Source organism: Cynocephalus volans, chromosome 1 (genome assembly GCF_027409185.1).
Source record: "Cynocephalus volans isolate mCynVol1 chromosome 1, mCynVol1.pri, whole genome shotgun sequence".
NCBI lineage: Eukaryota > Metazoa > Chordata > Mammalia > Dermoptera > Cynocephalidae > Cynocephalus > Cynocephalus volans.
Window position 1 is genome coordinate 51,345,952 of NC_084460.1, and position 27,901 is coordinate 51,373,852.

Below are 27,901 nucleotides of genomic sequence, written 5' to 3' on the forward strand. Positions count from 1 at the left end.
GAAGTTTTTTTTATAACATTTTTCTGGTTGAACTTAGAACTAATTAAAAGCCTTATGATAGCTTTAAATTTTATAGAAAATTCATCTGTCTGAAAAGGACATAAAGTTAATTTTTAATGTTTAATAATAATATTAGAAACATCGTGGGTATGTAAAATGCAACTTGAAGTTTTCCAGCTTTGACCTGTTTGCTGAAGCACCAGCTGGTCTAAACTACTGTTGAAATGACTATAATCCAAAACTCATTACTCATTCATTGTGGGCCACCTTACCAGTATCAAGTGAATGAATTCATAGGTTTAAGGTGTTACCCTCTGATTCAAGGTTTAAGTCTTTATAAAACATCTGCAGTTTTTAAAAAAATATTCAGATAAAAATAGGCAAAGAATTCTAGGCACTACCTCAAACTTTGGAAAAACTGTGACCATCGATTGTCATGAACTTAATTGTTCCAAGTAGATGCCAAAAATGTCTAACTTGCTTTAAGAGATGAGGGCTATGACAACAAAAGCATGATCGCTGTCACTTATCCATCAGGTTGAGGATCACCTCGCAGGTCGGGTCTCCAGCCAGGTCCATGCTTTCGGCTGTGACTTCTTCGTAGCTAACAGGAACCGTCTCACCTGGGGACTGTCCTTCTTTCAGGAGGGAAGCCTCCTCAGCAGCAGCATCTTGGGGAAAAGGCATGGGGCAAGCAAATGTGAGAGAAAGCCGAGAAACTGGAATGGATAAACTGTGCCAATGTATTCTGCAAATGGTCACTTAAATCTTAACACAGCAGCAAGCGTGTTACAAAACAATCTTTTAATTGATACAGCACAAATACTCTGGTCTCAACTATTTGCTCTAAGACAGGGTTTCTCAACCTCAGCACTCTAGACATTTGGGGACAGAGAGTTCTCCAATGTGGGGTGGGGGCATCCTGGGCACCATAGGATGTTAGCAGCATCCCTGGGCTCTACCCTCTAGATGACAGTAGCACCGTCCTCTTCAGCTGTGGCAACAAAAATATCTCCAGACATTGCCACGTATCCCCTGCACGGCGGGCACAAAATCGCTCCTAGCTGAGAACCACTGCTGTAAAACTGAATGCAGACCTTACAGACGTAAATCGCAGCTGAGCTGCTACCCAAGTCTTGTTTTGGTACCCACAGAATGACACTGTCAAAATGAAAAAAGCCAGCTGCTCCAAGGACATTTGTCCTTGTGGCCAATCAACACAGACTGAGTACTTATACTATGTCGAGTGTCTTGCTAGGTACACCCTATGAGCCACACCCAGGTCCATAATCTGCCGTAACCTGCCCACCCTCCAGCAGCTTATAAACCAGTTAGCACAACTTCGAGAGTTCAAAAACAGACCCCCGTAAACCGACCATACTCAGTCCTCTACCCCTTTCCAAATTACCTCCCAAGGACACCTGTGGAACCTCACATTTAACAATTACCTTGGGTTAGTTCAAAGTTGGTTAAAGATATTTTTGCCTGTGTTTCCTTGACCATTTTGGGGGAGTGGGGGGTGGGGGGGCTGAAGGAGGGTAATAAGACCCAATTCTCATGTATGAAAATAAACTGAGTTCACAAAACTGGAGCCCCCAGACGGTCACTTGCAGAGAGCTACTGATGAGCCGGCAGGGGGGTGGACTCACTATCAGGGCAAACGTAGAAGTGAGACAGGTGTCTGGACAGCAGGGGTTACGAAACCTTGAAATGCAAAAACTGAGTCATATTTTTTGCTAAAGCCAGGTCACTCGTCTTAATTCCCACTTTGCTTTGGCTACAGTAGCTGTAGCTATTTTAAACTATTTAAAAAGTTTGAAAATGTTCAATCTTATCATCATTGAGTGGTGAACCTACAGGATTCTCGTGTCGGCCCTTCTGGAATGTGATTGCTCCACGCGAGCAGCACTCCGGCTGCCCCATCCGTGATCTCGTCTAAATGATGCTCCCGCCTCAGAGACAAGTGAAGGTAAGAGCAGAGAAGTACATGCGGCCCCACCTTCCGTGTCTCCAAAGCTTTTTCCCTGACTTCACCAGGCAGCGTGTGGAGACGTCAGCTCAGATGAACAGCGCAAAGTGCTCCTGCGATGCTGCCGGGGTCACGCTGGGGAAGCCACGCTCTCCTCTCCCCAACTCTTCTCCACAGCAAAAACATCACCTACTGGGTGACACTTTCAAAAGCCATCCCAAATCATTTAGTCTTCTAGTGAAGCCTACTTAGAATTTTCACAAAGGTTTTTAGGGGCTTTAACAGATAATTTTTAAAAATACTACATTTAGTTGTCAAGAGAGGGAGAATTGCAGAAGTGCCCTTTGGGTACCTAATTAGCTGGGAAGTCACGTATTTCCATGGACGGTTTAGGATCTGTCCTAAATGTAGAGCTCGGGTCCTGGTATCTTGGGAACTGCACAGTGACATCTAAAGGACTGAGTTGAGTTTCACAAGTCCACCCCTCCGATGAAGGCTGTGTTTGTAACTCGTTGATTCAAGAAGTGGTGGATTAATGACCCCCTGCTGACACCAGGGCTGGTGGGAGGTGCTGGGGATGAACCCAGACCTACCTTGGAGGAGAGCACAGTCCAGGTGGGAAGCCAGCACTTACTGGAGAGGGAGGCAGGTGCACAGGCGTGGTCCTGCCAGCGCCTATGAGGTGGGACTAACTGGGGGATGGTGGTCAGAGCTGAGATCTGGGGACCTGCTGGTGCACAGGAGTCATCGGGAATCGCAGGCAAGGAAAGGGCTGGCCTGGCCTGGCCTGGCTGAGGGCAGAGAGGGCAGTGTGGCTGGGGGCCGAAGCAGGCAGGGCATCTGAGATTGGTGCTGAGAAGTGGTGTCATGGGCCAGGGTGGGGACAGGGATGGACACAGACATGCAGGAGCTGAGGCCGGAGGTCAGGTGACTCTCAGGGCGAGAGGCAGTGGTCAGTGTGCTCACAGACCCAACTCTCAGTGTGGATCAGGTGTGGAGGGAAATAGGCTAAGGATGGCAGGGACGATGGAGGGGACATCTGGAGTCCAGTCTGGGTGGCTGAATCTGAGACAGCCGAGGAGAGATGCCCACCAGGCAGGTGAATATCCACACCCACCTTCAGAGGTGGGCAGGAGAGGGAGTGCCAGGTCACCAGTGATGTGCCATGGAAAGCAATGGAAGCCTTAGGAGAGGGTATGGGCCTGATTGTGGGCCCAGGTGTGGACGAAGGTGTGGGTGGCTGGTGGTGTGGGCACAGGTGGTGGTGTGGACGGGTGGTGGTGTGGGCACAGGTGGCGGTGTGGATGGGTGGTGGTGTGGGCACAGGTGGCGGTGTGGATGTAGGTGTGAGCGCAAGTGTGGACATGGGCGTGGGTGCAGGCAGATGTGGACACAGGCATGGGTGCAGGTGGATGTGGGTGGTGGTGTGAATGCAGGTGTAAAGCGCAAATGTGGACACAGGCATGGGCGCAGGTGGGTGTGGACGCAGGTGTGGGTGCAGGTGGATGTGGGTGGTGGTGTGGATGCAGGTGTGGGCGTGGATGGGGGCCAGCCTGCTCATCTATGGGAACCAGACTGAAGGTGGAGAAGGAAGAGGGAGGAGAGCTATGGGTAGGAGAAAGAGAAGCGGCAGCTGGTGAGGCCCGGAGCCACAGGATGATGTGTGGAAGAAGTGTGAGGACAAGGGTCAGTGGCGCAGGTGGCCACAGAGTACAGGAAAAGGTCAGTGGACGTGGCAACAAGGGGCCCCTAGTGACCTCAGGTGGCTGATGGGGACAGAAGGCAGACAGGGGCTGAGGAGTGGGTGGGGGTGAGTGCACAAAGTCAGGATTGGGGGACCAGGGGACAGAGAGGTCAGCACAAGACTGGGTGGGTGGGAGTCATGCCAAGTGTTCTAGTTTTTTCTCGAGACTCTGAGCACGTTTAAGGCTGATGGGAAAGATCAGGCCGAGAGGGACAAGGTGGCCATGGGAGAGAGGGAAGGAAAATGAAGGCTGCTGGAGAGGGAGAGGATTCCAGACCCAGAGTCACAACTGAGCCTTGGAAGGGAGGAGTGGCTCTTCCTCCATAAAAAAGTAAGAAAAATGATATTTGACGTCGCGGGTACAAAGACAAGTCTAATCCAGGCTGGATTCGTTACTTTACACCCATTATCATGAGGCTCATTTTTCTTCTGATTTGACTCCACAAGTCCCATGGGTAGCCCCGTGCCCAGGAGGCCTGACATAGAAGGCTCTGGAAGCTGGCGAGGGTGGTGGGAACGCCAGCTGGCAGTGGGAAGAGGCAGGACGGGAAGGAGCCACTGCAACGGGGTCCGTCTGCGAGTGACGGGTCGGCCAGGCCCCTGCTCCGAGGCAGGCACCAGGGGTCTGGGATGGAGAAGGCTGTGGAAACCAGCTGGAAGGTCGCGGATGCCCAGGCCCAGGACGAGGGCTCCGGGGTCCGGTTACAGCCTCGCCCTGCTGGACCTGGGCTCCAAGACTCAGTTCTCTCCTTCCTACGTGGAGGACGATGTCCCCTGCTTAGGGTGGCGGTCAGGATGAAAAGGGACAGGCGTGAGCACACAGAGACAAATGTTAACTCCCAGAGGAGAAAAGGAAGGTGCTGCAGAGATAGGCAGTGCGTGTTGATTCTGGAGAGTTCTGACAGAGCAGGGTGACGGGGCACAGACAGGGGGCCCTCGGTCCTCCAGGTCCCCTGCCCAGCAAGGCCTGGCTGCCTGGTGGAGGCGTGAAGGCGGGTCTGCCATGCAACCAGGGCTAGAGTTTGCCAGATGAGTGAGACGTGGAGAAAGAGTGAGGCACTCGGCACAGTGACAGAGGGACCCAGAATCAGTCTTGTGCAAAGGGGAGAATGAAGGACTGCAGGAAGCTCAGTCCAAGTTGAGTTTCAGATAAAAGATGAATAAGGTTTTTAGTATAAGCATATCCCAAACAGTGTGTGGGCTATACTTACACTAAATAATTATCTGTTGTTTACCTAAAATCCACACTGAACTGGGCATCCTCTATGTGACCTGGCAAGTCTCGAAGGAAGAAAAGGGTAATGATTGTCTGTGGGTACATGTGCTTCAAGGATTGAGGCTGGAATAAAAACGTAGGGCGTTTAGAGAATGAGGATGTGTTTTTGCTGTAACAGCATCTGGTTTTCAATCATCTCTCTCTACAGTTCTCAGGTTCTCACAGGAAATGAGTGGAGGTCAACAGAACACCTGTACAGGTGCCAGGTCGCCCCTCAGAGCAGAGCCATTCACAGGGCATGAGGGACACAGCCAGTCTTTGTGCTAAGCTGGGAACTCACGTCAACTCCCTCAGGCTGGAGGATCATGACCAATGCCTGGATGGACTGGCTGGTGGTCCCTAAAGGGATCTGTCCACATCCTAAACCCCCTAACCTGTGAATGTGACCGTATTTGAAAAAAGGGTCTTTGCAGATGTAATTAAGGATCTCAAGATGAGGTCATGCTGGATTTTCCAGGCAAGCCCTAAATCCAATGACAAGGGTCTCTAAAAGAGACGAAAGAGAAAACACAGAGGAGAGGAGAAAGCCACATGAAGACGGAGGCAGAGACTGGAGTGATGTAGCCATAGCCAAGGAATACTGGAGCCACCAGAAGCTGGAAGACACCAGGAGGGACCCTCTCCTACAGCCCCCAGGGGAGTGGGGCCCTGCCATCCCCTTGATTTAGAACTTCTGACCGCCAGAGCTATGAGAATCAATTTCTGTTGTTCTGAGCCACCTAGTTTGTGCTCATTTATCACAGCAGCCCCAGGCCACAGGGATGTGTCACAGGAACCCAGGTGATAAAATGGGGAGCTGGGTGGACCCTCTGGGGCTCTCCCACTGACTTCCTCCTTCCATCCGCTGCCATCCTAGGAGGCAGCTAAGGAATCACTCCCACTTGGCCAGTCCTCAAAACCTGCCCCACATGGCAGGCAGCAGTGACAGAGCCACGGTCTTGGGGGACAGACAAACAGGGTTTCTGGCCACATCCCCTGCACAGTAACCCTCAGTGCCCAGGAACATTTACAACGAGCAAATCACTGCCAAATTAAAACAAATCCCTTTAAATGAGGTACCAGCTTCCTTTTCCTCCTCTGGTGTGGCCGGCTGCCTTCTCCTTTTCATTCTCTGTCCTTTTCCAGAGGTGGCTGGCTTCTCTTGCCCCAGGTCACACTTCTCTGAATGTCTGTGCACGTAACTCTGTTGGAGAGAAGACACAGAACACACGGTGACAGTCAGCATCGCCAAATGCATTTAAAAACGCATAGTTAGAGAGACAGGCTTTGGGAAAACAGTGGCTCACACGTGCCTTTTATAATCTTGTACACAAAAGATGTCTTTTTAAAGGTGACCCAATGTACTGTACTTAGGTCTAGCCATAGAAGTCAATGAGAAGACAACATTTATTTTTCCAGAATGCTTCTACTCTCTAACATGAGGATTGATATTATACCAAAACCTCAATATATCAGTCAATTTTATGACAGTCAACGATATACCACGGAGACTTTACTGCCCTGCCAGCTCCTCTCCTGAGCCTACTGCGCGTGGTCTTGGGGACGGTTATTAAAACTACGTACAACATTTAGAATTAAAAGAAAAGTCACACATGTCCTAGTCAAACCTATTAGCAGCATATTCTTATGTAATAAACTCTTAGGATAATTTAAAACAAGTTAGAAAATGTTCACTTTTTGAGAAGTTCACATGCAAAAGTAAAAAACTGATAACATGTCTTTAAATGTGCTGCTTATATAAAACATCCCACCTCATTTCCATTTCGACCATGCTGGTTTACGGGCAGGAGTGGGAAGGTACAGGTGAGTGGAGGGTGTTATGGGCTATCCAAACTTCCACCACATTGTGCTTATCTGTACGGGTTGGCAAACTATGACGAGAGGGTCGCATCTGGCCTGCCAACTGTTTTTGTAAAGCAAGTTTTACTGGAATGAAGCCATGTCCATGCACTTACAAATTGTCCATGGCTACTTTTGTGGAACAGTGGCAGACTTAAGAAGTCGTGGCAGAAACTGTGGCCTGAGAAACTGAAAATATTTACTATGGGGTTCTTTACAAAATACGCTTGCCAAGCCCTGGTTTATATGATTATGTATCAACCAAGCCTTTTGGGGGGTCAAGGATGCCTTGGAGAGTGATATAGGCTATGGCTCGTTTCCCAGCAAAGAGCACATACACAACCACACACCCACAGGCTGCCTACAACTTCATGAAGTCAGGGTTAAGAACTCCTGATGTCAGTCACGTATGAAACAAAAAGTAATATACACCCATTTAAAAATAATTGGATTAAGATTTTAAGTAAACCAATATAATATTTAGGCTGTTTTTGGACTCAGAGAGTGAATATGACAAACACCTGTGTCAGAAAAGTTTCTCAGGAGAGGGGGAGCCCAATATTCTGCACCCAGAACAGGGTCCTTACTGGGAAGAAAGAGGGTTTGGCTCTTTGGGGGATATTCTGGTATGAAGATAATATGTGACTATCAAATGTTAAAGAATGGAAATTTGTGAATAATTTACTTTTTAAAAATTAAATTGGATTCAAGGAGCAAGATATGCTATCTTTTATTTTTAATAGCTTTATAAAAATATAATTCACATATCATACAATCTGTCCATTTAAAGTGTATGATTCAGTGGTTTTTAATCTATTCACGGAGCTGTGCAATCATCATCACAATCAATTTTAGAACATTTCTTCACCCCAAAAAGAAGCCTCATACCTACTGGCAATCACTATCTTCCTCCTGGCAGCCACTAATTTACTCTCTGACCTTATGAATCTTCCTATCCTGGACCTTTCACATAAACAGAATCATACAATATGCAGCCTTCTGGGTCTGGCTTCTGTCAAGGCTCGTCCATGCTGTAGCAGGTGTCAGTCCTTCATTCCTTTTTCTGGCTGAGTAATATTCCATTGTGTGGACAGACCATGCTTGGTGCATTCATCAGCTGATGGACATGTGGGTAGTTTCTTTTGGCTCTTATGAATAATGCTGCTATACACATCTGTGTTCAGGTTTTTGTGTGCTCCTTTGTTTTCAGTTATTTTGGGTATGTATCTGGGAGTGAGATTGTTGGGTCATATGGTAACTCTATGTTTAACTTTTTGAGGAGCTGCCACTTTCCAAGGTAGCTTCACCATGTCACAATCCCACCAGCAATGTATTCGGGCTCCAGTTTTCCCACATCTTTGCCAACACTTGTTATTGTCTGTCTCTTTAAAGTACAGCCCTCCTAATGGATGGTCCTGTGGCATCTCATTGTGGTTTTGATTTGCATTTCCCTACTGACTGGGATACTGAGCATCTTTTCATGTGCTTGTAGGTGATTTGTACATCATCTTTGGAGAAATGTCTATTTAGATCCTTTTTTTTTTTTTTACTTTTTAAAATTTTTAATTTTATTTATTTATTTATTTTTAAAAGATGACGGGTAAGGGGTTCTTAACCCTTGACTTGGTGTTGTCAGCACCACGCTCTCCCAAGTGAGCTCACTGGCCATCCCTATATAGGGATCTGAACCCACGGCCTTGGTGTTATCAGCACCACACTCTCCCAAGTGAGCCACAGGCTGGCCCTCTTTGTTTTTAAATTGGGTATTTGTCTACTTATTATTGAGTTATAAGAGTTCTTTATATATTCTAGAAACAAGTCCAAATATGCTTTCTTGAATGGAAGAAAAATGTTTCAAAACTTCTGGTTTTATGTTCCAAGGGGCTATATGAGACTGACTCATTCTCTTATTTCTTGTTTCTTGCACCAAAGGGCAGTTTCTACTCTTTAGAATTCTACTGTTTAATTTTAACTCTTTAAAATGCTAACTCAGTATGAGTGATACTGTTTTGAGAGTGAGGCCATCACTTTTATCTGAAATTTTGAACTCATAGGGTTAACAATCCAGAACTATCCCACTAGGCTACTCAGAAAAACACAACTACCCTACGATGTTCTTTTAAGAAAAAAGATTAAGTTTTCCCTTATAAAAATAGTGAACTTCAGATAATTCAAAACATTTATAAACTGGGCTGGAGCATACCTTGTCCAGGGATCTAGTTAGCCATCTGTGGTGGTTTTAAAATGTCCACAAGTTCTTCAATACTCTTCCTTTCAAAAGGTACTTCACGCCCCCTTCCTTAAGTGTAGGCTGGACTTAGTGATTCACTTCTAGTGAACAGTAATAATTTTGTGTCACTTTTAAAACTAGATTGCAAAGGGCACTGTGGCTTCCTTCTTGTTCTCTCTCACTTGGTCATGAGGACGATCAAGCAGCCCTCAGGAGGAGTCCTCATGGCAAGGAACTGAGGCCATGCGCCCACAGCACGTTGGTGCGCCATCTTGGGAATGGACCTTCCTGCCCCGCTCCAGCCTTTGCATATAGCAGCCCCCATCGACATCCTGCTGCAACCTCATGAGAGACCCTGAGCCAGAACCACCCAGCTAAGCCACTCCCAAATTCCTGAGCCACGGAAACTGTGAGATGATAAATTGTTGTTGTCAGCCACTAAGTTTTGAGGTAATCTGTTACACAGAAATACATAACTTATACAACACCTAAATGAATAAAACTGAAGAGTAAATCTATTTCTCAGCACAGTTCCAACAGCACTTCTCTAAGAACATCTAAGAAATATTTGAAAATTGCATTCTCTCTGTGAAGAAGCCTAAATCTAGTTCACAGGAACCATTTAAAAATATACTAAAAGCTGGGGTTTTTAGGGAGTCAGAGAACCCCCTAAAACTATTTGCCTGATTTCATGTGTTGGATTGTCCTTTTTCAGGGGGAGGGGAGATCACACTTTCGAAAGATTCTTCAAGAGTTCTGTGACTCCAAAATACCGATAACCACTTTTTTTTTGTAAGACATCAAAGATGCTATCATAAGTCCTGGCAAGTTTTCTAATCAGGTTTAAACTCTACCCGTGTGACACTGTCCTTCTGAGATACAAGAATTTTTTCATGGAGAACTTACTGTGACTTAAATAAGCTTACCCAACGGGAAAAGCCTTTGCCACACTTAGGACATTTGTAAACAGTCGGGATGAAATTTGAATCATGGTGTTTCTTGAAGTGAGCGTTTAGAAGTTGCTTCTGTCGAAAACATTTATCACAGGAAGGACAGACAAATGGTTTCTCTCCAGTGTGGATACGTACATGAACGGTCATATGACGTTCCTAAGATGAAAGAGGAAAAAAAGAGCTTATCTATTTAAAGGAACTTTTTTTTTTTTGCTATTAGACATTCTTATTTATTTTTATAATACCTTTTCCCCCCCAAAGATGAGCGTGCTATTGAGCAAATTACTGCAAACGTATTTTCAACAAAGCACCGCTAACTCTCTCAGTGCATGGCTATCTGCGAAACAAACTTGTACCCAGTCCCTCCTACCGAGTTATAAAGGTCTTACAATTAATTCCTCACTGGTTCTCCAGTCCTGTGGGGGATGCAGTAGCACACATCTTGGGGAGTGAAACGATTGATCATTTTTCCCCTCCAAAAGAGGTTATGTATTTGGAGTCTGCTATAGTTTGAATGTTTGTCCCTTCCAAAACTCATGTTGAAACTTAATGTAACGGTATTGAGAGATGGGGTATTTAAGAGATGATTGTGTCAGAGCAGAGCCCTCATGAATGGATTAATCCACTCGTGGACTAACAGACTAAGGGGGTCTGTTATAAAGGCCAGTGTGGCCATCCCTCGTGTGCCCTCTCACCCTGTGATGCCTTCTGCCATGTTATGAGGCAGCATGAAGCCCTCACCACTTAAACCAACCAGATGCTGGCGCCATGCCCTTGGACTCCCCAGGCTCCAGAAATGTAAGAAATAAATTTCCTTTCTTTCTAAATTACCCAGACTCAGGCACTCAGTAATAGCAAAAGAAAATGGACTAAGACAGAGTCTTTCTCCTATGTAATTGTTTACAATTACCTAAGTTTACGAGGAGTATTCAGAACCTGCAAACTTAAAAATCTAATGTTAGAGTTTAAATTCAGCGGACATTTGGTGTTGGAAGTGTGTTAAGTATCTGAACATTTTCCCCTCTACATCCCAATAGTATTTTACCCCCAGAAATTTAATTTTTATAACTGCATTTTTATGTTTTTTTAATAGAAACATAATTGATTGTACATAGCACTGAATATCAACACTGACCCACATATCTTAATATGATTTTAAAGCATAATGGTGAAGATAATTGCTCTTGGCATAGAAATAACCAGAGATTTTAACTAAGAGTTAGAGGAATAAATAATTTGGGAAATCAGGGCAAAATTATGTATAAGGTGAAGCAAAAATCCACATTTTATTTGTTTTATCCAGAAAGCTCTTCTAGTTCCTTTAACAAATGTGAGCCTGGGGCCTCAGAACATTCTATGCTCAAACTCCACTAAAAAAAAAAAAACCCTCTTTTCTTTATTCTAAGCATTTACTAGTCATAGCCCACACTTTAAAGCACATTAAGTATTGATTTCCACTTTTGATAACCATTGGTGACACAGTCACAATAGCAGACAATGCTTTAAAGCAAAGGTTTGGTTCTCAAACTTCTGGTCTTAGGACCCATTATGCTTTTAAAAATTACTGAACCCTCCAAAGAGCATCTGTTTATGCAGGTATTATGTATTAATATTGATTAAAAATCAAAACTGAGAAATTTAAAAATATTTAGAAAAATTTTAAAATGTATCAGTTCATTTAAAAATAAACCAACTACATATTAACATATTTCTATAAAAATATATTATCTATTTTTTAAAACAAAAAATCACCAATGTCTGGCTTAATAGATAAGGTTGCCAGTTAAAATATAGGCCACAATATTTGGGACATACATATGTACAAAACTACTCACTGTTTATCTAAATTTCAAATTTAACTGGGTGTCCTGTATTTTTATTTGCTAAGTCTGACAACCCTATTTAAACAATTCGGGTGGACTCCCACCTCTGCTACTCCCCTCTATCTGCTGGGGTATGCTGAAGTTTATATGAAAGAAAATGTGGTCTCACAGACGTGTAGTTGAAAAAGGGAGCAGAATTTTAGTAACTTTTTCAAATAATTGTGGACACTCTTTGATATTAAACCCAAACTTGAGTGGTAATTTCTTAAAGGTTAATTGCAATGTGGAATCTGAAACCATACCAATGAACTGTTCTGTTTCATTGATATCCATTGGTCTATCTTGTACTTTGAATGGGTCTTTCACCCATGCATGATTCTGTAACATCATGGAGTTGTCGTTTGGAAAATATCAGTTTACTGAGTCATGAAGATGTTCTAAATGTTGACACATTTCATGACACTATATATAAATATATTTTTAAAAATGTTTTCTTAAAATCATCCCAACCTTATCAGAAAAGTCTTAAGTATTAGAAAGCTCTAAAGCCCAAAGTCATGAATATAAATTTTCCAAAATTCTAATTCTAATTTTCTCCTGAAAGGTGAAGTGGTATCAGTAGTAACACATTTCCCTTAAAGGGGCAGGCTCATGTTCATTTTCAAGAAAATGTCCACCAAATGCCTAATAACCAAGTTAGCAGAGTTCATCTGTCACTTGTTCTTTCAAGTGGAAATGGTATTCCATGAGCACATGGCTAGTTGAGCTGGCAACGCAAATAGTGCCACAGGGCTTTTCCTCCAGATGCCCACAGGGCTTTGGAAGACAGCAGGGCTGCTTTACACCAGCTTCCCATCTCATCAAACAGAATGTTAAAAAGAAAGTACCCAGGATCAAGATATAACACAGTTAAAAACTTTCACTACTTCGTCAAGGACATTCTTAAGTGAAACTACCCTATATTTTTGCTGTCAGTGCATGAAGGTGAAAAATACAGTGAGGACCAGTCCGACTGGGTGTCGATGCTTTGATTCATGCTAAGACACCACCATTGCTTTAGCACCATGGGTGCAAATGTTATTACAGTGAAAAGGGCAATGACAACAGCTTGGATCATGTGGGCCCCTAATTGGTTGTAAGGACCTCTAGGGGTCTGTGACATACTTTAAGAACTGTTGCTCTAAACTATTGGCTCATGGCTGTTTTCTGGCTACTCTGAATAGGCTTATTATATTAAAGCATGACTTTTTTCAATATTTTCCAAGAGGTAGAGAACCCCACTCCAGCCCCCCCCCCTCTTCCATGTCCCACTGCCTCCTCAAATCGACTCCAGCACGGTACCTCCTTGCACGCGTAATTGCAGTGTTCGCACTTGAATCTTTTCTCATTTTTGTGAGTTCTCTGGTGCTGAATGAGGGGATAGCGTTCATGGAAGACAGCAGAACAGTAGCGGCACTTCATCTCTGCAGCTCTGTAGGTGTGTAAGTTGTGCAAATGGACACCTAAAACAGTTACAGAACATGGCACACTTGAAGAGTGTTATTGTCTGTTAGACCAGCTGCCCCCTACCTTAAATCAGGATTTCTCAGCCTTGGCACTATTAACATTTGGAGCTGGTGGGGAGGGGCTGTCCCATGCATCGTAGGATATTCAGCAGTAACTCTGCCTCCTCCCCAGTAGATACTAGCAGCACCCCTTCTACCTCAATTCTGACAGCCAAAATACATCCAGATATTGCCAAATGTCCCCCAGGAGGTACAATCATTCCCAGTTGAGAACCACTGCTGTAAATGAACAGAATACTAAAACATCATTTTAATGCCCTTTCAATATGGAGTTAAATATTATATAAGGCAGGTCATATTGGACCTAAGGTGTTCATTTAACAAAGCACCTTGAGAACCTTATTATGATATAGGTCAATTTTAGCATAACGTTAAGGTGGCTTTACATAACAAAGATATAATCTTTGTATTTTAACTTAAAAAAAAAAAAGCCAGATGTTCTGTTAGAGGTCAATACCCTGTTATTTCCTATGCTGTAACTGACCTGAGATATGTAGTGAATAAAGTCTGATGGTACATTCCAGAATAACTTTTGCTCAACTGAGTCTAAAACATGGTAGTTTTGTGATACTTTGTGTAAGAGGCTGAAGAAAAATGGACAAGTGCATGACAGAGGTACACCCTACCATACTGATTCAAACATTTAAAGAGCTTGGCTTCCTTCTACGGCAACAGGAAGGATGATTTAGCACGTTTACAAAGCATCTTACAGGGGATATACGAAGTGTGTCACCTACTGGCATGAGATATAAACTATATCACTTTTTCACGGTGTCAAAAAAGTCTTGTATTTTTTCTAGACAACAGACTCATGATCCTTGTGCCCAACCAGTTCCTACCAGGCTGTGTTTCATGGTGTACTGGTATCTATGGCAACACTGACAGAATGTTCCAGATGAAAAATAAAAGTTAAGACTTTGTTAAAGACCTTTACTCTTTCAGAAATGTTTATAAAACAGTTCACCTCATCTCCAGAATTTCTCTGGGCAAACTGGTGAATTTTTATTTTTTCTAACATATGTTGGGGCCATGCCTTTGGGAAAGAGAGAAAAGGTCACAAAAAAAAGGGAGGCCTAGGAACCCTGAAGCAAAGATGAGAGGCTCATTCACACTCTGTTCCTGCTTCTCTCCCCACTGCTAAAGACTGGCTGGTTTTCCCTGCAGGTGGCTGAAACCCCAGATCTGGCCTGCAGAACTGTCCTGACGATTCTATTCTTGTTCTGTGTTGTTCCGTACTGATAAGAGGGCTTGTCATGTTAGAATATGGACTTCAAGTCATAGGCCTGCCTCATTAACTGAAGTGAGTTCCTTAAGGGGAGAACTACGTGTCGGTTCTTATTTTTGTACTCTAGGCTCCCAGAACTTGTTAAGCTCACGCCAAGGGATTACAAAAGCTGGCTGAGTATCTCTGGCGGAACACTGAGTCAAAACCTATAACCTGGCCGTCTCCTAGCATCCCCAGTCACGTGATTCTCAGGCAGTTCACACTATGTTTCTGAACCCCAGTGTCCTCATCCGTAAAACAGGCCCAACATGGAATAAAATAACAACTGTGAAAGTGCTTTATTAGCTTAAATATCTGTGAGGTCTTATCATGGGTAGCCGGCCTTCCATGTTTGTGGGTTCTGCATCTGCGGACTTGACCAACAGCAGATAGAAAATATTACTTAAAAAATAACAATACAACAGTAAAAAAAAAAAATACAAACTGGAAATACAGTATAACAACCATTTACATAGCATTTATGTTGTTTTAGGTATTATACGTTCTAGAGATGAGTTAAAGCATATGGGAGGATGTATGTAGGTTTTATTCAAATACTACAACATTTTATATCAAGGACTTGAACATCTGCAGTTTTTGGTATCCACAGGGTCCTGGAACCAATCCCCTGCCTATACCGAGGGACCACTGTGTATGGAACCAGCCTTGGGCCAGGACTCTGAAAACGTTACAAAACTGCACTTGTGCAACCTAGCCACCAGGTGGTGGCATAGGACCCCTGAAAGAAAACTCATCCCAGGGAGAAGGTCCTGAAGACCTTCCATCTCCCAGCAACTTGATGCCTCCAAGCATCTAGGACTAACAGCTGCAGGTTTACAAAGAGCCAGCAAATACTGCAGTAACAGAAAGATCATTAAACCAGATACTCACGCAGGTCACTTTTCCTCGCAATGATGGTGGCACAATGAGGGCACTGGTGTTTGGGGACGTTCTCACTATGCTTCTGCAGAACATGTATTTTCATGGTCCCACTCTGGGTGAATCGGGCATGGCAGATGTGACATTCGTACGGCTTCTCACCTGTGATACACAAAGGACATCCGGTGCTGGAAGCTGTTCTTTTGTTCCCAAGGCTCCCTTTTCAATCCCCTTCTCATAGGTTTAAACCCCCAATTAGTGTAAGACTCCTAGGTCAGGCCCACAGTGGTCCAGAGACAGACCTCCCTGATAACTGCAGACTCCTCATTCGTCCAAGGTAGGGACAGAGCGTGTGTCCATGGGGTCATGTGAGGAACCAAGAAATACACATAAACGCATTCGTTATACAATAAAACATACAGTACACTTGTTACGATACCAGCACACTTTGTTTCAAGTTTTGCCTGAAAGTTAAAGGATGAATTAAAAAGCTGACTTTTAAATATCCGAAAAACCTACGGAAACGAGTACTTTGTGGTGTTGGGCTTATCACCATGCAGCTGCAGCAACGGCGTCTGTGCCGTCTCCCCTGGCGCCAAATGAATGCAGAGGTATCGTGCAAATCCCCTTGTCAAAAAGGTATGTGCAAGTCCACTTTTAAGTTCCAACTTTAATTTTGCCACTGAAGAGTAATTTTTAGAAGCTCAGACACTTTGAAAAATGAAACTCTCCTGCACCTCCTCGGCCCTGGATGTGAGAAGCGTTTACCTGAGTGTATCCGCATGTGCCGCTTCAGCTTGTAGCTGTCTTTGCTGGCGTAGCTGCAGAGGTGGCACTGAAAGGGGCACTCTCCTGTGTGCGAACGTACGTGGCGCTTCAGTTTACTTGCCTGATAAACAAATGAAAGATATTTATTGCCAAAGAAACTAGAAAGCTGTAAAGTCTTTGATGAATCAGCATCATAAAAAGAGATTTAAATTAACCAGATTTTAAACATCAGAGCATAGCTCACTTACTGAAAAACCTGAAAAAGTCATTGCTTTTTATATTGTCATTTGATGTATGTGTCTAAGACCCTTTGGGCTCTAGTGAGCAGGAGCTTCAAGAGACTTTCACATTCAACTTCACTTTACAAAGGGAAAATTAAAACCTAACTGCTCAATGCCATACGTAATATTATCTTTATTTCTAAGGCAACGTACTGTCAGTGGCTGCAAAGGGCAGATCACACTAGAGAAGCACAAATGTCAAAAAATTTTTTTTCTTTTCTGCATAAAGCGAAAATCTTAAATCATTAGCTCTTAAGTGGAAGGATGTCCGTATAAAGCACTTCATAGTTACAAGTCCTGCAGACACCCTGACTGGCCACAAGAATAACGGCACACAAATGGCAGAAGGTCTTCCTTGACATTAAGTGTAGGAAATAAGTTTTAAGTAGAAGAAAGTAAATTCCAATTTGATTAATTACGTATCCCAGGCAATTAGTTAGACAGCAAACACCACAATACCTTCTATCTGACCATTTTTCGTCTGAATGTTTTATTGCCTTGTAGACTATTCTAATTCCACATTTGCTTATCGCAGGCCCATATCTACTTGTAGCAGGAAACAGGGCAATCAAGCACACTCCAGCTGCCTGTCCACATCAGCCCTGCTCTTTTTTTTTTTTTTTTTTTTTTAAAGATGACCGGTAAGGGGATCTTAACCCTTGACTTGGTGTTGTGAGCACCACGCTCAGCCAGTGAGCGAACCGGCCATCCGTATATGGGATCCGAACCCGGGGCCTTGGTGTTATCAGCACCGTACTCTCCCGAGTGAGCCACGGGCCGGCCCAAGCCCTGCTCTGATCTCAGGAAGGCTGCACTGGGTCTGCTTCCCCAGCACGTGATGAGGACACAGAAGCCTGAGAAGGCACCAAAGAAGGATTAGAATGGAAAACAAGATCCAAACTGGAAAATGTAGGTCAGATTTTCAGAAAGGCGGATGTCTTCAAGTACATTAGAAAGCAAAACAAAAAGAATTTTAAAAATTACACTGTGAAAGGTCTGAGTACGATAAGCGGTGGGAACGATCAAAGAAAGCAGTGCGTGAAACTGACGCTCACGGAGGCTTCTAAAGGTGGGGTGGGCAGATGAGGGGACTTCAGAAGCTTTCAAAAGCCGGCATGTGTGCCATAGCTCCGATACATTCCAGCTGGCGTATGTGTAACAGGATGTATGTAAGGTGGGGGATAGTCTACCCTGCCTTAAAGCAGACCAGCATGGCAAGGCTTGGAAAATCCAAAAATGGGGCATGTGACACAGCAGAGTGTCCACGTGCGGGTGCGGAGGCGGGGGCAGACCACCCCACGGGCCACGTGCAGACACTGACCCCGGGGAAGGGTCGCAGCAGAACTGGGAAGTTCATGCTGAGAACTGGCAGGGCACCAACCAAAAGCCCATTCCAGGCTCAGGATTCCCGGGTGGCTTCATTCTCTGAAACCTTAGTTTTATATTTGCAAACCACAGTCACAACCTTTAACTCAGATGAGAAATAATTTTTTAAAAATAGTAATAGCAGGAAAAAAACTCTTGGAATCAAATTCTGACTCTGTGAAATCTTCTAACTTATGAAACACGGTTGCATCATCACTGTATTTAAACTTTAGCCGTCCCCTTTAACCTTGTTCCGTTCCAGCAAATTGTTTATCTCTCCCCGACCGGCTTCAACACCAAGACCAGCCTGCTTCCTCACACACAGTGGAACCCTTCCAAGTTAAATGGTAGAAAACTGACATTGACAAGTAAATGTAACATTCTGCTGTCGTTTACCTGCTAGGAGGTATAAAAACAACCTAGTTGAAATGACCACGACACATAACTAAAGTTTGTGAAGGGTGGTCTCCCCGTAATTAAGAGTGGAAATGGCTATGCTTAAATCATCAAGCAATCTGCTTTGTGTCTGACCAAGTGGCACAGAAGTAAGATCAATAATTACCGTAAAACTTCAGAATGGATCTGCATTCTGTGTTAGAGCAAATACACTTGATTTTGTGTCACCTAGTGCTACATAAAATACTAGACGGGACTTTTTGACAAATCTGAGAATTATTTCTGTCTATAAGTAATTTTATTTTAAATTTGTACACATTTATGTATCATTTTCACTATTTAGTAACCAAAGAAAAAAATAAATTCAATTTTCTATTTTAAATTTAGAAAGTAGAATACATATTATTTCCTGCATAAATTTTATACGAATCATATCTCCAGTAAAATCTGTTTTGTAACAGATTCTACTGTTACACTTAGCGAAACTTTCAAAGCAACTCCATACTAAGACACCACAAAGCTTCAAGTATGAGAGTGGACTTACCTCTACACTAGCGTACTTGCACAGGGAGCACTTAAAGGGCTTCTCGTGAGTATGTTTGTAACGCCTGTGTCGGACGAGTTCTCCACTGGTGACAAAAGCCATGTCGCAGTCATCACATTTATAGGGTCTGGTTCCTGTAAAATCACATATCTGATACTTACAACACAAGATCTAATCAGAAAATTTCTAAGAAATCTATAACTTCTAAATTACACTCAGTCTCAAAATGCTTTAAAAATTAAGAGGCTCTTTAAACTATAAACATCACAGGTGCATGTGAGAAAAATCTTTTCAAGATTCAGTGTTTTTAATCGAAATTCAAAAAAAAAGAGACAAAACTAAAATATAAAACAATACATTATGTAAAGCAGAAGTAGGTGGATTTGCATTCTTATATAAGCCTTAGCATACATCATTCAAGGGAGACACGAATGATGTATGTTACACTATGTCAATACCTTTCCGGTTGTCTTACCTGTGTGGGTATTGATGTGATTCCGCAGGAGGGTAACGGTGCGGAAAGTTCTCAGGCAAAGGTGGCACATGTGGGGCTTCTTGGTGGTGTGAGTTTTCACATGGTGATTAAGACTTGACATTTTAGGAGAGGTGAACACACAGCTATCGCAGTGGTAGGTTTGTTTTGCTCCTACAGGAGAAAGATACAGAATTTATATATTTGCAAAAATCTTTCCTTAGAAGTTCAAATTCCACTTAAACACATTAAAGTAATTTTGCACCTCCTTTTAGCCTAAAGTGATAACTTGATGACAGAAACACAATTTATTTTACAAGCTGATTAAAACAATTCAGGATAAGGTTCCTGGATGATGAGTGACACATTTTCACGGTGACAAAATCAGCACCTTCTGCTTCCGGCCACATGGTGGCCAAGGTCCTCTGCTCATCCTTCCTGCTGGGGGAGTGGAAATCTCTTAACATTTTAGAATGCTATGTAGATCGAAGGGACATGAGGCAAAGCTTCGTGCCTCCCCAGGGCGGGGAGTCCAAAGAGATTCTCCCGTAACAATGGGGCACTGAAGGGACACCTCTGTAGGTGAACTGAGGACAACCCATCCTACCCCTGCATTCTTCACCCCAGCCAGGGGGTTACCGGTGCTTTCTAAAACCACAGCCACTAGCCATGTGTGACTAAGACTGGATTTAAAATTGTTAAAATTAATACAAACCTTCCCTCAGAGAACCCACTTGCCCTCCAGTCTTCAAAGAATTCCCACAAATAACACCTAAAAAAAAAAAAATCTCATACTGACTAAACAAGATATTGATGCAAGAGCCAGCAGAAAAGCAGAATGCTTAGACCTACAAAGACTTCAGATGTTATAATGATTAAGTACAGAATACAACCGGGTGGAGCAAGGAACTCCCAAAATCTATCCTTCCACACAAGCAATGAAAAAGCTGGCAGAAACCGGCAGAATCACCTTTTTTTGGGACACTGGAAAACAATCAAAAACTTGCAGCAACCACAGGAATACTTAATAAAAAAAAATCTGGCTGGTTGTCAGTAAAAACAGAGAGATTTATGGAGTTTTAATTTATTCTCGTCCTGTTCCCTGGTCCCTAGTGGTAGCCTTGAAACTCCAAGTCAGAATGCACAATACCAGGACTGAAGACATCAGAATGAACCTCATGAACAAAATTTAAATTATTTGTTTTTGATCTGCCTGGTGTCTCCCTGGAAAACCACTTCAAAAGCCTTGCCTTTATCTCACCTAACTTGGAACTCACCCAGTGCTAAAAGGCTGCCCAGGGAAAGGTAGGTGGAGGGACATTTGTTGAAAATACTTGCAGGCAATGAATAACAGTTAGGGCAAATAACAGACTAAACAAAAAACTTTGGAGAAAAGGCTGAGGAATGAGATACTTTGGAGAATAAGGGCTTTGAAAAGCTCCAACATATTCCAGGGAGTATAGAAGGCCATGCATATGCCCAGGGCTTAGGTATGACCTGAGAAGACCCTAAGCTCTCACCCCTGGCTGACCTTGAGGTTCTGAAGAAGCAGGAAGTGAAGGCTAAGGCAGAGTTGTAAACTTCCTAGATAAATATTGGAAAGGCTAACTCAAGCAAACACACAGAGCTCTTCAGCAAAGACTGGGAGATTTTTTTGGTTTCAAGTGTTTAAGGAAATCTTGGTTTAATTATTAGCAGAGACTTCTGCGGCTATACAAAGCAAGAATACAGACTTTGCAAAGTTAGTTCGGAAAAATTCCCAAAGAAACAACATAACAAGCAGCAGCAATCAACTCTGGGGAGAGGAAGAATCTGATTTATAGACTTGCCACATTATACTGTTAAAAGTGTCCAGTTTTCAGCAAAAAATTACAAGGCACACACACAAAAAGAAAAACCTTAGATAGCTTATACAGAGAGAAAAAAAATAGAAATTGTCCCTAAGGAAGTCCAGACATTGGATATACCAGCCAAAGACTTTAAATCAACTATTTTAAATATGTTCAAAGACCTAAAAAAAAAAAAACTGTGTAAAGAACTAAAAGAAACCATAAAAATGATGCCTCACCAAATTGAAAATATAAAGATAGAACTTATTTATAAATGAGAAATTCTAGAATTAGAAAGTACAGTTACAAATGAAAAACTCATTGGATAGTCTCAACAGCAGATCTGAGCAGAAAGAAAGAAGAACTTGAAGGTAGGTCAATTGAGATTATTCAGTTTGAGGAACAGAAAAAAGAATGAAAAATGAGGAGAGCCTAAGAGACCTATGGGACACTATCAAGCACACCAACATATGCATAATGACAGTCCCAGAAAGAGAGCGAGGAAGAAAGAATATTTGAAGAAAAAACTGCCAAAAACTTCCCAAATTTGATGAAAAACAATCTACACATCCAAAAGGCTCAACAAATTTCAAACAGGATAAACTTAAAGAGATCCACATCAAGATAAATTATAATCAAACTGTTAAAAGACAAAGAGAATTTCAAAGGCAGCAAGAGAGAAGTGACTCATCACATACATGGGAGTGTCAATAAGATTATAGCCTGATTTTTCATCAGAAACCATGGAGGCCAGAAGGCAGTGGAATCACATATTCAAAATGCTGAAAGAAAAAAAAAAAAAAGCCTGTCAAACAAGAATTTGATATCTGGCAAAATTATCCTTCAAAAATGAAGGAGAAATTAAGATATTCCAAGATAAATAAAAACGGACCAAGTTCTGTAACTGGCAGATCTGTGCTACAAAATATGCTAAAGAGACTCCTACAGATTGAAATGAAAGGACACTAGACAATAACAACTCCATATGAAGAAATAACACTGATAAAGATAGCTACATATGTAAATACAAAAGACAATATTCATGTACTTTTTATTTGTAACTCCTCTTTTTCCTATCTAATTTAATAAATAACAGTGTAAAACAATAATTATAAATCTACGTTGATAGGCATACAATGTATAACTATGTACTGTGACAGTAACAACAGAAAAGGGGGGTGGGGAATACAACTATATAGGAGCAAAGACTTTTTTATATGCTATTGAAATTAAGTTGGCATTAATCCAAACTAAACTGTTATAATTGAGGTGTTAAATGTAATCCCAAGAGCATGCAAAGAAAATAACTCAAAAATATATAATAAAATAAATAACAGAAAAATTAAAATACACTAGACAGTAGCTATTTAACACCAAAAGAAAGCAATAACAGAAGAACTGAATAATAAAAAGATATGGCATTTACAAAACAAATAGAAAAATGGGAAGTAAGTCCTTTCTTATCTGTGAGTAGATTAAACTCTTCAATTAAAAGGCAGAGATTAGCATAAAGAATAACAAACATGATCCAACTATTTGCTTTCCACAAGAAACTCATTTTAGTTTCAAAGACACAAGTGGGCTGAAAGTAAAAGATGGAAAAATATTCCATGCAAACAGTAACCAAAAAAGATCTGGGGTGGCTATACTAATATCAGACAATGTAGATTTTAAAAGGTGTGTATTCTTCAGGATAGATTGACCATATGTTAGGCAACAAAATACATCGCAACAGGTTTAAAAAGACAGGAATCATACAAAGTATGTTCTCTGGCAATAATGGAATAATATTAGAAATTAATACCAAAGAAAATTTGGAAAATTCACAAATATGTGGAAGTTAAACAGCACACTCCTAAATGACCAAGGGATCAAAAAAGAAATCTCAAGAAAATTATAAAGTACTTTGAGATAAATGAAAGTAAAAACACAAGACACTAAAACTTATGAGGTACACCTAAAGCAGTGCTCAGAGAGAAATTTTTAGCTGTAAACACCTTCATTTAAAAAAAAAAAAAGAAATATTTCAGGTCAATAACGTACTTTACACCTTGAGGAACTAAAAAAAGAAGATAAATCTAAACCCAGAGCTAGTAGAAGGAAAGAAATAATAAAGATTAGAGAGGAGAAAAATTAAATAGGAAAATAGAAAAAAAATCAACAAAACCGAAAGTTGGTTCTTTGAAAAGATCAACATTGACAAACCTTTATCCAGACTTGTGACCAAGGGAAAAAATAGAGAATACTCAAATTATTGAAAGGAGAAAGGAAAGTGGGACATTACTACCAATCTCACAGAAATAAAAAGGATTATAAGAGAATACTATGAACAAATTAAACAATCTAGGTGAAATTGAAAATTCCTAGAAATATACCAACTGCCAAAGCTGACTCAAAAAGAAAGAGAAAATCTGAATAGATAACACTGAAGAGATTTAGTCATCAATCAATCAAACTTCCAACAGAGAAAACCCTAGGACCAGATTGCTTCACTGATTAATTCTATCAATTGCTTAAATATTAACTCCAATCCTTCTCAAACTCTTCAATAAAATAAAAGGGAAGAAAACACTTCCCAATTCATTCCATGAGGCCAGTATTACTCTGATATGACAGCCAGAAAGACATCAAGAGAAAACTACAGACCAATATCCTTTACGAATATAGATGCAAAAATTTTCAACAAAGTACTAGCAAACCAAATCCAGCCACAAAATAAAAGGATTATGCACCATGACCAAGTGGGATTTATCACAGGACTAGAAGAGTAGTTCAATATACAAGAATCAATCAGCATAATACACCATATTAAGAGTGAAGGAACAAAACATGTGATCATCTCAATAGATGCAGTAAAAGCATTTCACAAAATCCAATTCCTTGTTCTTGATCAAATATTCAACAAACTTGGAATAGAAGGTTTGTAGGTTGAATTGTGGCCCTGCAAAAATATGTTGAAATCCTAATGCCAGATACCTGTGAATGTGATCTTATTTGCAAACAGGGTCTTTGCAGATGCAATCATATTAAGATGTGGTCATACCGGATGAACGTGGGTCATAATCCAATATGACTGTGTCTTTATAAGAGAGGAAAAGGGACAAACACACGGGAGAATTCCATGTGATAACAGAAACAGAGATTGGAGTGATGCATCTATAAGCCAAGTAATGCCATGATTGCTTGCAACATTAGAAGCTAAGAGAAAAGGCATGGAATACATTCTTCCCTGGAGACTTCCAAGAGAGCACGGCTTTGCTGACACCTCGATTTCAGACTTGTAGCTTCCAGAACTGACAGAGTATGTTTCTGTGGTTTTTTTTTTTTTTTTTTTTTTTTTTTTTGTCATTTTTTCGTGACCGGCACTCAGCCAGTGAGTGCACCGGTCAGTCCTATATAGGATCCGAACCCGCGGCGGGAGCGTCGCTGCGCTCCCAGCACAGCACTCTACCAAGTGCGCCACGGGCTCGGCCCTGTTTCTGTGGTTTTAAGCCACTCAGTTTGTGCAGCTTTGTTATGGCAGCCCTAGGAAACTAATATAGGTGGCAATTTTAAAAAGGGAAAAGGATTTGAATAGGCATTTCTTCAGAAAAGACATACGAATGGCAAATAAGCACATGAAAACATGCTCAAAACCATGAGTCAATAGGGAAATGTAAATCAAAACCACAACGAGATACCTCTATACACCCACTAGGATGGATACAAATTAAAAAACAACAATGAAATGGAAAATAAGTTTAGTGAGGATGCGGAGAAGCTGGAACCCTCATATACTGCTGGTTGGAATGTAAATTGGTGCAGCTGCTATGAAAAAGACTTTGGCAGCTTCTCAAAAAATTATACATAGAGTAACCATATGATCTAGAAATTCTGCTCCTCAACCTAAAAGAATTGAAAACAGGTGTTCAAACAAAAATTTGTACGCTAACGGTCACAGCAGCACCATTCACACTAGCTGAAAGGTAGAAACATCCTAAACGTATAGATAAATAAATAAATGTGGTGCATCCATAAAATGTAATATTATTTGGCCATTAAAAAGAAATAAAGCACTGATACACGCTACAACATGGATGGATGCACCTTGAAAACATAAGTGAGAGAATCGAGACACAAGAGGTGACACTATATGTGCATGATTCCACTTACGTGAACTGTCCAGAACAGGAAAATCCACAGAGACAGAAAGTACATTGGTGGTTGCCAAGGGTTGGGGGGAGGGAGGTGGGAAGTAACTGCCCATAAGGGTATAGGTGTGTTTTGCAGGTGATGAAAACATTCTGGAATTAGATAGTGGAGATGGTTGCAAAAATTGTGAATACATTAAAAACTTGAAAATGAACAAGGAATTAGAAATTTTGGGTGTGATCTCTTGACTTAAATATATGAGAAACTAATATATAGCAAGGGGTTGCAAATTCAACCATCTATGAAAGCCAGAGTCAAGAAACATGAATGAATCGCCCTGACCACATGTAAGAAGAATGGGGCGGGGGTGGGGGGATGGCCGTCTGGCTGGAGGGCACACCACTCTCTTTCTAAATGGATTTACCTCTCAACCCCAGCCACCTGTTGCCAGGAGGAAGGAGGAAACAGAGTGCTGAGTGTTGGACAATATGACTTTCTAAAAATAGGCTAGAAATTGAGATTTTGGGGTGAAATCTTTTGACTTAAATGAAAAACTAGTATTTTTTTTTTTAAAAAAGAAGCCAAACAGAACTTTTTTTTTTAAAGATGACTGGTAAGGGGTTCTTAACCCTTGACTTGGTGTTGACAGCACCACGCTCTCCCAAGTGAGCTAAACGGCCATCCCTATATAGGGATCCCGTGGCCTTGGTGTTATCAGCACCGCACTCTCTCAAGTGAGCCATGGGCTGGCCCTTAAACAGGTCATTTTTGAGGGCCAAATTCATCCTGTGGGCTACTGTGATGTAATCTCAGCCTTAATATGGCTTTAATATAGCCTCAAGGTCTCTCCTAATCTGGCTGGACCTACCTCTCTCAGTACTTACCTACCTAACACGAGTGGCTCTCTGGACACAATAGAGTTGTCCACCCTCACCCACAAAGCATACACTTTTGGAGCTACACACACAGACCATTTCCTGTTCCCCAGAATGACGATCCCCACTCTTAATGATTTCCTAGTCCTGCTTCCAGGACTCACCTAAATACCACCTCCTTTAAAGGCAGCCTCTACTGCCTCCTGCCAACCTGTTGCAAACTAGAGAGCAGAGACCAGGCATTCTATTCATGTGCACAATGTTTTGTGGGAACATTTTTACTGTGCTTTTTAAACGTTTGTGTGCAAAATGCAAAACTCTTTTGGATTTGACTCACAATAGAACATCAGTTTAAAATTTTTCCCATTTACTGACACTTTGAAAGCAAATAAAAAAAAGTAATCCACTTAAAACTTCAGTTATCATCGCCTTCCCATAAAGAAAAACAGCAGCCCAGTTTCATTCAGGATGAACTCGCCTACCCTTTGTCTTTCTTCGATTTTCTGTAGAATTGGCTTTTTCAACATTTTCTTGCTCAGATGTAAGTTTATCTTCTTGTTCTTCCATGTTTAAATTTGAAATTGTTGGAACAATATTGTCTCTTCCTTCCTCTCCGGGCTTCGCTGCCTGCTCTTCGGTTCTCTCAGCAAATCCTCCTTCAGCCAACAGCTGGTCCTCCTCCTGACCTTTCTCAAGCTAATAAACAAAAATAAGTTTTCGAACAAATAAGATACTGTCTGATTAAACACTTCACCTTGATGATTCATAGAATGCATAAAAAAAAGCAAAACTTAAAGATTATGCATTGCAACCAAAATGCTTAAGCCGTAAACACTTAGCATCAGGGCTTGAGAGGTGAAATACAACTTTTTTTTTTTAACACACGTACCTTATAGTATTCTAATTAATGTAAATTTTAAAGTTCTTTAAAACAAAGAACATAAGGTCTCTTAAAGTTTTCTGGGGAAGTATTTTCACTGCATTTTATTTTAAACTGCAAAATACCGTGTCCATACATAGAATTGCACAAAGGCGGACTTAAGAAAATAGTTTTCTTTTTTTATTTTCTGCGTAAGGGGTTGGTTTATTAAAGCCAGCCGTACCTCAATCAATCCAGTGCTTTCAGCCAGGTTCACCACTAACTCACTGTCATCGCTGGCCACCATCAGCTCCTCCTCCAGAAGGTGACACTGCACCACCTCCACTTCCTGGATAGGAAGGGCCACACACTGCTGCATGAGCTGCTGGGGCCCCTCGCCCAGGAACAGCAGCCACGGCAGCCCGCTCCCTGCCTGCTGCACCACCACCTGCACCCCCTCCTGCTGCTGTGTGCTCAGCCAGCCAATGTCCTGCAGCTCCACATCTGCAGAAGTGAGGTCGACTGTCTGCAGGGACAGCATATGCCTCCTGCTCTCCTCCGAGGTGACCGGCACCAGCTCCAGCTCTCCTTCCATGACCTTGGCCTGGAGGGCCCCATAGGCACACTCAGCCTCCAGCTCACCAGGGGTCCCACGCTCCTTCACTCTGCACACTCCATCTTCCTCCTCCTCCTTCTCCAGGCCATTTTCCCGCATCAACTCCAGCTCTTTGATTTTGGTGAATTGCTCGGAAGTAATCTCAGTGGCTGCCATGATGACCTGGCCTGTTTGAAAAAGCAGCAAGCAAACAGGTCACAGTGGAGTTGGGGCCTAGCAGGCT

General features: G+C 42.1%; 1 protein-coding gene across 1 annotated transcript; it reads right to left on the bottom strand.

Moving 5' to 3' along the window:
- Nucleotides 1-522: 522 nt before the first annotated feature.
- CTCFL (CCCTC-binding factor like) lies at nucleotides 523-27,834 on the bottom strand. Its single transcript, XM_063106922.1, has 13 exons — nucleotides 27,307-27,834; nucleotides 26,686-26,899; nucleotides 19,372-19,542; nucleotides 18,897-19,030; nucleotides 16,311-16,431; nucleotides 15,555-15,704; nucleotides 13,176-13,336; nucleotides 9,985-10,167; nucleotides 6,049-6,172; nucleotides 4,181-4,353; nucleotides 3,087-3,530; nucleotides 2,604-2,760; nucleotides 523-671 (listed from the first exon to the last, which is right to left on the bottom strand). The coding sequence occupies exons 1-13, from the start codon at nucleotides 27,832-27,834 to the stop codon at nucleotides 523-525; spliced, it is 2,709 nt and encodes a 902-aa protein (XP_062962992.1).
- Between the last annotated feature and the right edge of the window lie 67 nt (nucleotides 27,835-27,901).